This window comes from Buceros rhinoceros, unplaced genomic scaffold (genome assembly GCF_000710305.1).
Source record: "Buceros rhinoceros silvestris isolate BGI_N320 unplaced genomic scaffold, ASM71030v1 scaffold3432, whole genome shotgun sequence".
Classification (NCBI taxonomy): Eukaryota; Metazoa; Chordata; class Aves; order Bucerotiformes; family Bucerotidae; genus Buceros; species Buceros rhinoceros.
This window is the reverse complement of record NW_010400603.1, coordinates 157573-168318: the sequence shown is the minus strand read 5'-3', so window position 1 is coordinate 168318 and position 10746 is coordinate 157573. Positions and strand designations below refer to the sequence as shown.

General features: G+C 38.8%; 1 protein-coding gene across 1 annotated transcript in view; it reads right to left on the bottom strand.

The window, feature by feature from the left end:
* Positions 1–10746, bottom strand: part of RIT2 (Ras-like without CAAX 2) — a gene marked incomplete at its 3' end in the record, with an annotated part of 98892 nt that overhangs the window by 4797 nt on the left and 83349 nt on the right. The window contains exon 4 of the mRNA XM_010131931.1: positions 5195–5386. Coding sequence (XP_010130233.1) covers positions 5195–5386 — 192 coding nt within the window. The remainder of the gene's footprint in view (positions 1–5194; positions 5387–10746) is intronic.

The following is a 10746-nucleotide window of genomic DNA, read 5'->3' as shown; positions in this document are numbered from 1 at the left end:
GGGAAAGAGAAGAAGAGAAGGAAGGAAATGCATTTGCAAGCATTGATCCTGCTCAGATTTGTGCTCAAACCAGTAAGACAACTTATATGTGGAAGGATAAACAACTGCATCATTTTTTTCAGGACCAAGACCATACTGGCAAAACTAACAGCTTTGATGACAGGTTTCCCAGAGGCCAAGAGCTGAATGAAGCGTAAGCTGCCCTTTTAACCTTGGACTCAATGGACATCAACATAGACTAGACTGAGCTCGCAGTTAATTCCTCTGGGGTCAAAGAAGAGTGCATAGGAAAAACTTCTCCATGAAGGCTATGCAACTTCTACACAGGCAGAATTTCCAGAGGGGTTCTCACATCCACAAGAAAAGTTTGAAAAAACTGCTATAAAGTACTCTTTTCAGCTCAGAACCGCAGCACATTGTTCAAAGGTGTTTATGTAGTTAGTTGTCCTCTGAATTGCTGAATGTAGTATCTGGCAATGATCAATAGGCAAAGTTTTATGGATTTTGTTTTTCAAATAAACTTTCAGCAGTGCCACATGTTTTTATTATAAAATATTTTAATTAAAAGCAGCAATTTAGCATTAGTATGGCATGAGCCCAAATAGGATCAGTTGTTTATTGTATTTTAAAAAAATTAATAAGTTTTAATGAGACATTTATCTATTACATGGAATTTAAATTGCTATAAGAACCAGATGTTCATATGGGATAAAGCAAGAAAACTTACCTGGAGTAAAATTGTATATAGTTCTTCACATCATCTGGTCTGAAAAGTTTCTGAGACTCTAATGACATGAAAAGCCTACCTTTATTGATGACATGCTGATGATACAAAACTGGGGGGAATGGCTGATACACCAGAAGGCTCTGCTGTCATCCAGCAAGATCTGGACAGGCTCGAGGGCTGGTCAAAGAGGAACCTAATTATGTTCAACGAAGGCAAGCATAGCGTCCTGCTCCTAGGGAAGAATAACCCCATGCACCAGTGCAGGCTGGGGGGTGACCTTCTGGGAAACAGCTCTATGGAGAAGGACCTGGAAGTCCTGGTGGACAATAAGTTGCCCATGAGCCACCAATGGGCCCTTGTGGTCAAGAAGACCGATGTTATCCCGGGGTGCATTAAAGAAGAGTTGCGACCAGTGGGTCAAGGGGGGTTCTCATCTCCCTCTACTCCGCCCTAGTGATGCCACATCTAGAATCCTATGTCCAGTTCTAGGCTTCCCAACTCAAGAGAGACAAGGAGCTACTGGAGACAATCCAGAGAGCTATGAGGATGATGACGGGACTGGATCATCTCTTACAAGGAAAAGCTGAGAGACCTGGGGCTGTTTAGCCTGGAGAAAAAAGGCTGAGAGAGGATCTTATCAATGTTTATCAATGTCTAAAAGACAGGTGTCAAGATGGGGCCAGACTCTTCTTAGTGGTGCCCAGCTACGGGACAAGGGGCAACAGGCACAGATTGGAACACAGAAAGTTCCATTTAAACATAAGGAAAAACTTCTTTACTTGAGGGTGACAGAGCCCCAGAAGCAGCTGCCCAGAGAGGTTGTGGAGTCTCCTCCTCTGGAGATATTTAAAACCTGCCTGGACACTACCCTGCACAACCTGCTCTAGGTGAACTTGCTTTAGCGGGGGGTTGGACTAGATTATTGCCAGAGTTCCTTTCCAACACAAAGCATTCTGTGATTCTGTGACTCTGTGACTTAAATATTGAAAAATACTGAAATTAAAATGTTATCCAATGAAGTACTTAGAGTTCTATTTTTTAAATGGCTCTATTTTTTTATCATGTAAAAGATATATAATACTTAATTATTTCTTAGAGCAATGGCTAAAACTCCAGGAATGGACATAGATGAGTGCCATAACCATTCATGCACCTTCACTTTCCTGGTGAATCTCTGAGTGCAAAACAGAACGAGGATAGAAAGGACTGGATGCAGCTGAAGTACAAATGGGTGGAAGGGAATGGAGGATGGAGGGAGCCTTGCCACCAGACTGGATATGCACATCAAGGTAATGAGTTCTATTTTTTTCCCCACAGTTTTTACACAGTTGTTCCCTAACATTGTTTCAGAGAAAATGGAAAGTGTTTATTCTTTAGTTTGATGAATGTAATTAAAACTTGTTTTAAGAAGCAGTACAGACAAATGCATTTCTTAAGATGTTAAAATGACAGGCATACTTAACCACAACAATTTCACTGAAGCCATCAGAAAACAAAAACATTTAAAAATATAAGCTTATGGGTTTTGTTTTTCAGCATTGTTTCTTCTAACACAAAATTTTAATTGCAGATTAGTTTTATTCTTGTAGTCTTGTTGATAGATTTAAGGCAAGCGACATACATCATTAATGGTACTGTGTAGGGGATTGCATTTCAAACAAGAGCTTTGTCTGACTGAGCTGCTACGGCCTGCCTGATTGTTGCAGAATTATCATTAAATGGAAATGATGGCTGGGAATGTTGAACTTAATGTTTCCAAAAACTATGAATAACATTACAGTAGCTTTAATGAATTTCATAGGAGAAAAATGTCGTTAAACAAAGCAACAATATTACCCCTGGTACCCTGGCCAAATTCCAATCTGGCTAATTGCATTCTGACACCTAATATTTCACAATAGTTTGACTCTGGTATGTTATTGTACCTCACTGTTTGTTCATTGATATGTTACTGCCATACATAGTCATCTCATCGTTGTATGTCACCCCAGAATTAGCTGGCACCACCCTAGTTCATCCGAGTGCTTTTAATGAAGCTGTAACTACAGTACATGACCTTGAAAAGATTCCTTTCATTCCACCTTCTTCAGTTCATCAAGTTACTTAGATATTTCTTAACCTAACAAGTAAGGATAGTTAGAACTTACTTCATTGTTTGTTAACCAGACAGCACAAACTCACGTTCCAGTTCTGAAACAACGAGCTGCTGAAGTCCATTAACATGCATTTGAAGTTGAGCACAGAGATGTTCCCCCACACAGCAGTGCTTTACGATAGGTCAGAGAGGCACTCTGAGCGGTATCTCCTAATCACCTCCACTTAACCATGCTTTGCTTTGGATTGTGGAGTGGTGTCTGAGAGAGTGACCTGAACTATGGATGAAATTTAAATGAAGATATGCACCAGTCAGTCATGGAGAAAACCCTGGAGTACAGCTAGTCCAAAGTTAAAAATAAATTCCCAGAATGTGGACTTCAGAATACACTGTTTTTTTCTACAGTTCTGCTCCTGTAGATTCATGCTACTTGCTTGTGTAGACATATTCAAGTGCTTTATTCAAAGGAGAAGATCTGCATTGTATTACCTGAGTAGTCTTTGATGTAAGGGTGTCATGATGTAAGGGCTCAAAATCTGGGCTGCAGAATATCTAAGAAAACCCTTCTTACATTGCCGACTTGTTGACAGTTGTAGAGGACTCATGGAAGAAAACATTCTGAAGACTATATCCTGGATTACTGGAAGTTGAAGGTTTTTAAAAAAATACAGGACCATGATTTGGAATTGCTTTGATACACATTTAGGCAGGATATTCAACGACATCCTTGTATAACAGGTTTTTTTTGTGTGTCTGTCACGTCGAAGGCATAATTTCTAATATAATTCCCAAAAACCTCCCCATGACCTTTAATCTTGAGTGCTGTTTGTGATATCCAATTCAGACATTTATGCTCACTAATTTTCCTATTTGGGAGGGCACACAAGATCATCAAGTGCATGCAAAACATTTAAATCAGGCGTATATTTTTATCTACTTTGACAGTGATTGAAATAAAAAAACACACCAAAACATACAATCAGAAAGAAGTAGGGCCAAGTTTTACTGGAAGAGAGGCTTCCTATCAACAGGGTATTCCTGAGAACCTAATTTATAGGTGACTGTAGGTAATCAATCATATCCCATTTCTGTTGGGATCAGCTGCAATGTCCTGTTCTCTCAGCAGAACAACTGAATCCACACCCCTCCCCATCTGGTACATATGTACCCCAGAAGCTGCACAGATTGTACTGCATGTTGAACACGGCACTGTTGTTTGAAGCCTCAAGCTGTGTGTTAAACTGCAGCTGGATTGTCACCATTAAGGTTTTATCACAGCCTGATTTAGGAAGAAAGTCAATTATTTGGAAACTGATGTGAAGTTTTAAATGTACATCATCAGATCTTCAGGAGTAAATTCTGGCTTAACATTGCCTTGAATTTTCTTCAGGTAGAAGAAAATAGACAAAGAAATCAGGAGAAGAGTGACAGGCTAAGTGGAAAAGGGTAGACAGGATCATGGGAGAGCAGATGCTAACAAACTGAAAACTACTATTTTATTTAGCTGTTACATATGTCTGCTCAGAAGTGAGTCATTCGAAAATAATCTTAGTGTATAAAAAGAACGTTTTAAGATTCCTATATGAGAAGATTTGGGGTTTTTTTTCCACTTTTCAGAGTCCGTGTTTAAGGTTGTTTTCCATTCAGTACTGGGTCACAACCAAGCCGTATCTAGGATGGCCTCTCTCTACCTCACTCCTGCGCACACACACACACGTCAACACAAAAAGCAAGGTGGAAGCAGAGAGGAAGGAAAAGGAAAAGAGGGAGCAAAGATTACTAAAGGCTTTGAGAACCATAGTCAATGCCCTCACAAAGAAATCTACTGTGCTATGAGTGGTGGTGGCTCAAATATAATCAAACTGAATTCAAGTCCTCCAAGCTCCCATCTTACCTGAACACTCTAACAACACAGACACTGGCTTCTCAGGCAAAGACTATGTTGTAGGTATTTCTGTTTTAACTCCGTCTGAGTTGAAGAAACCTTTAATTAAATCTAGTACATTTACGGAAAAATAAATCTGTATTATAATGGCTGGTAACTTAGAAAGAAAACAGGGGGTTTTGCCACAAAGATTCTGACCGAATTATTTTCCATGTTGAACAGATGCGTAACTTCCAACAAAAAGAGTGGGATTCCTTTTCAAGTAAAACCAAAGAATTTTTGGATGTTATTGGCCAAGGTTAAGATCCATAACATAAGAATGAAAAATACTGCTAAATCCTTCATTTATTACCAATTCTAGTGTGTTGCTTTTTGGTTAAACCTCATCTTCTGCTAATAATTCTCAGTAATATTGTACAACATATACTACAGAAATCCCTGAGGTAGCCAGGAAAATGGAGTCAAAAACAGCAGAGAAGTTCCTTACCTGTCTGAACTCTTCAAGATCTATTTTGTTTCCCACTAGCACCAAGGGGATGTCATAGGTGTGCCGTACACGATAAATGAGTTCCTTAAACTCAGCAGCTTCCTGAAAGGATTGACGGTCTGTGATGGAATAGCAGATAATGAAGCCTTCTCCGCCTCTCATGTATTGGTCCCTCATGGCTGTGAATTCTGCCTGTAGAACAGGAAGAAGATGCTCAGTAATTTGGCAAACAAAATTATCTATCTGTAAATAACGAACTTGCTGGAAACTTCCCCCATTCCCTAACTTAATTCACATTGCTTCATATACTGCTTTAAATACTGCTTGCTGAAATTTGTGCATCCTTCTGGAGTCACCATCCTGAATAATATACCACAAGGATTTCTCTTAGGACCTTTTTTTTTTCCCTGATTCCCTCAATAGAACTGTCTTCTAAGAATCTCAAAGTATTACGGTGGTGTCTTCATACAGAAAATACTGTCTCATGTATTTTTAGAAACTTCTGCAGCACTTTTGGTACAGGTAGATGACTTACAAACGAGTGAATACTATCAGATGTAAAAGAAGAGCTATGTTATTAGCTAGGGATTGGAAACAGGTACAAACTCCTTGTTATGCACTCAACTCAAAAGCCCGGTAATACCAAGAAAACATTCACTGACTCTCACCAGCTTTGGAATAGTGCCTGGTAAAACTAGAATATCATCTGCAAAAAGTTCTGATGTTTCAAATGCTCTCAGAGAAGGTGGTGGTTTCATTTCAGTGTGGGATAATACCATTAAACAAAAATGAACAATTTCAAATAGCATGAGAATTTGTCCGTTTTTCTCCTCCTGCATTTTTCTCAGTAAATGTCTGCATTTATTGTCACAACAACACTTCTGGTTATTGATATGGTCTTGCTGAAGTATTTAACAACTTCCATGTTGTTCAAAACTCAGAATTTAGTTTCCAAAAACTAGTCCTAGGCACTGTGGCTTGAGAATATGTTTTAAAGCCAGTTTCTTTTTCAAGTTTGTTTGCTCTCCTTGATCACAACCCAGAATAACATAATATTATGGCAACTGTTGGTCAGGATCAGAATCTTCCTGACAGAATCAGTTCCCCAGAGGTATTAAGACGCGGGAAGGTCTGATAAAGCAAGGAATACACATATCAACATCGGTCCATCCTGTGAGCAGCAGAATGCAATATCAAGTCCTGTATTTTTCACTCTGTTGAGAATTTAGGCTAGGATTTTTAAAACAGTTTAGGTTATATATATCCTCAGTTCTTGCCAAAAATTGAAGGGAAATGGATTGCTTATGCTCTTTTAAAAGTCTCGGCCTTAAATCTCTCACGATAGTCACTCATGTTGATTGATAATACTTCCTGTGAATAGAATTTCATGTTGACCATTATCATTTATTCATGATGTATCTTTTACCCAAGGGCTTTCTTATATATCATTTGAAATATTTTACCTGCTACAGGAAAAATTTCATAGACTAAGCTCCAAAATAGCAGACTAATAAGCAATTTAAGGGCAGGATTCTGCTTTAAGACTTACTCTGAATTTCAAAATCTCTAAACTATGACCACTTGCATCCCAGGAGAGTTTATTAACTACCAAGATACAGCATAGAATTGGATCAGGGCACATTCTATCCCATCCTCTTGAAACTGGATATGTAAGTAGGCAGCAGTGGGGACAAACACAGAAGACATCAAGCAAAAAGGTTTCTGCACTCTGTTGTTCTAGGTGAGACAATGAATGGAGATCTGTTTCTGTACAGGCTTTTGTCTGCTGTCTACCTTAAATAGTCATTGGATTAATGATCAATGTAACACCAAACCGGAAATGACAACCGAGGTCTCCAAGTTACGGGCAGGGAGTGACGGGCAATGACTAAACAGAGAGACATCCTCCCTCTTCCTTACCCACTCTCAGATCTCACGCTTTTCTTCCAGAACAAGGGTCTCTCTCCTCAGGTCTCCATCCCCATACTCCTGATTTTATTCTCTTTGAATCAATTAAGAGCTGTTCTAGTCTCTATTAGTTAGGTAGTCTCCTTTGTAGGAGGAGCTGAAGAAGGCTGGGATCTCTTCTGGCTGAGCAGACAATGGAAACCGTATGTGGAGTTAAACTTGTGGATTAATGCTCCCGTATTTTAGCTGTCTGTGTAGCTGTAGGCCACTATTTAAGCCCCTGTTATAGGTGTCAGTAAGGTATCCAGTGTAATTAATGTATCAAAGATTTCTTCTCTCTCTCTGTCCAGGGAGACCTTATAGCAGCCTTTTCAGGCCTACAGAGAAGATGAGGAGGGACTCTACATCAGGGAGTGTAGTGATAAGACAAAGGAATAATGGCTTTAAACAGAAAGACGGTAGATTTAATTGGATATAAGGAAGAAATTCTTTAATGTTAGGGTGCTAAGACACTGCAACGGGTTGTCCAGAGAAGTTGTGGATGCCGCGTGTCTGGAAGTGTTCAAGGCCCGGTCGCATGCAGCTTAGACACCTGGTCTAGCGAAAGGGGTTGGAACTAGATGATCTTTAAGGTCTCTTCCAGCCCAAATCATTCTATGATTCTATGAACAATAGTTATCTCTTTAGTTATCTAATTACATATATATATTGTTTTCTGTACTAGAGTGTTCCAAACATTCATGCAACTGAATGGAGTCACTGGCACCCATGCAGACATCTAAAAAGAGATATTTTGGTATGGAACCTAAATCCCTGCCCAGATGACATGTCTTCCTTTGTTAGAGATTTCATAAATCTGCTACTGTAACACTGTATGATTATTCTGCACAGTATATTACAAAGAATGAGCTCTGCTTAAGTGAGATGATATACCTCTAGAATGTGCTCAGAACTTTGTACATTCATTTATACCCATTTATGGCAAACTAAGAAGGAATTAAGTCACATATCCCAGTTTAAGTTAGTTACTCACAGGAAGTGGCCTTCTGCAGCATGAGTACTTCCAGTATCAATCCCCAGGAAAGCTCAATGGCTTTCATTGACTGCCAGGAGACTCTGGGTTCCTAATTTTACACACTGAATCATTCCAAAGGGACAAAGTGCTCAGCTGTCAGATACTGCCATTCTTGAGTCAGAGTCATTTACTTACACGTTATTGTTCATGCCAGGGCATAGTTATGACTTCATGAATTAATTTACTTTGGCAATTTTTTATTATGACATGTTATTGCTGCTGATGTATTAGACTAAACACCCCAAAATACTTTAGTGTCATGTTGTAAGTGATCCATTTGCAGAGACATTAATTATTCTATGTAAACTGGATTGGGGACATCCACTCGGTTTTCTGCTGCTAACTCAGTGAGTCATTGTTTTTTGATGTTGACTTTCACTTCCCGGATTTTTCCCCTCGGTATTACTGCTCATTAAGGAGTCAGGGACTCAAAGGTCAAAAACAAATAAGCCTTTTCTTGGAATTCACCAAGAACCCCAACATAACAATATGTTAAGAAAAAGAATAAACAGAATGTCTAATAAATGTAGTATAACCCTTGCAATAATGTATGGATGTTATACCTACAAGACAAAGGACTAATTAAATCTCTTTGTTAATTTTTTAGTTCAAGTCCTACTCCAGATTTCTCAGTTGACCAAAATCCAGGTTCACCTGGGTTATGTGGATGTTCAGAGCTAGTTGGAGAAAGACCCAAATATTTCACAGATTTTTCAATGGTTTTATTTTTATATTTTCCTGGTTTTTTCTATAAAATAAACAACAGTGCATCTGTGCAGCTGACACACAAATGTCTTCTTTAATTGTTTCCTGTTGTAGAAGTGGCTTTTTAAAAAAAAATATTCAGGAATAGTACTACATGTCACTTGCTACTCAATAAGGGGAAAATACGAAACATTCCCAAGTCAGTAAATGCCAAAGGGAAGAGACAGAAGGATATCACATCTCCTCAAAAGCAAATCAATTCTGAGAATAAAAATGAAGATTTGTCATGCTTATAGCACTTTGCAGCTTGACATCAGTCTCTAATACTCTCTTGTGTATTATGACTAAGACTTAACTGAAAAGTGTGGTAACAAACCTTCTGAAACAAAATCGCTGTTCCTCTTCAGAGAGAAGTTATACTTGAGAACATTCATCAAGTCTGAATAGAAACACAACTTTTCCAAAAGTTGAAAGAAGATAGCATAGCTTTTTATTTTGCTTTTTCCATTAGCTATATGTAGAAAGAACCTGAAACTAATCCTCATATGAGTATATATATCTACGTTTTTTTGAAGGAAGTTATCCTTCAAAACTGAGAAAATATCTCAGTGTTTATGTTGCTCCTGAATAGATATCACATTTGCCTTTTATCAGTTATCAGCCAACCCACATGATTTTTCAAAGGTGCTGAAAGGGCTTTAAAACGGCCTAGAGAAGCTCTCTCCACACACTCAGATGCAGCCTGTCCTGTTGCACTGAACTGTAACACCCACGTTAACTAACTTGTCCCTTGTTAATTCCTCTCTACTAAGGGTAGTGTATCTCTTCCTCAAACTTTCCTGCAATGTGTAAAGACCTGGGAGGCAAACCTAGGAACACTGTTTGCCTGCAAAGGCTGGGATACAGAAAGTCTTGGGTGTGTTAATCCATTCCATTTTCCTCATCATTAGCCCACTTGCTATTTCAGCAGCTGCCCCACATTTTTCCTGGTCTTTCTTAGTTTAGTTGCCAGTGTACCTGCAGAAACCTGCTCATCGCCTTTTGTGTCTCTGAAAACTCTAGCAACATTTAGCTTTCCTAATCCAATCCATTTATGCTCATTAATACTTCCACACAGATCCTTGGGAAACCGTCCCTGTTTCCAGATTTCATCCTTCTGTATATGCTTGTTTTTTCTATTAGCTTTTAGAGAACAACACAAAAAAGAAAAAATAGTTAACCTCTGTTTTCTCTTGTTAGCTTGATTTATCCTCTTCTAGCTCACTTTTCATAACAAGAAAGTGAAAACTTTTCGTTAAAAAAGCAATATTTTTATTTGCTTTTAAAATTCATACTTTTCATAGAAATACAACTAGAACTTTTATGTTTTGGGGTCTTTTTCATTCAAAATTAGAATCTGTTCCAAATAAAGTCAGTATCTTGATGTCCTCAGAAGAGGACACAAAGGCATCGAGCAGCGAAGTCAGATAGACTACTACGAAGTCAGATACTTAGATACTCATGAAGGATTAGTTCATGGGTTGTCATCGAACATAACAGCCTGGATCTAATGTTCAGCTCAGGACAATCCTACCTCACTGACTGAAAGAATCTAGGATCTTTGCGTATCACAAAGTTCATTGAAGCCAAGCCTGGTTCTTTAGTGTTTCATAAGGATTTCCTTCTGAACAGTGCTGGAGAAAGAGCGCTGGGATAGAAAAGCTTCTATCCAACTCAAAATAGAAATGGTTAAGAAGAAAACTCATCCACATCACCGTTTCACACCAGCAGAACCCCAAACTGGAGCCAGTTCTCCTGGATTCCGATGTTACACACTGCTAATAGCAGCCTTGTCAGCCCCAAAATGATACAAGAAAAAGGAGGG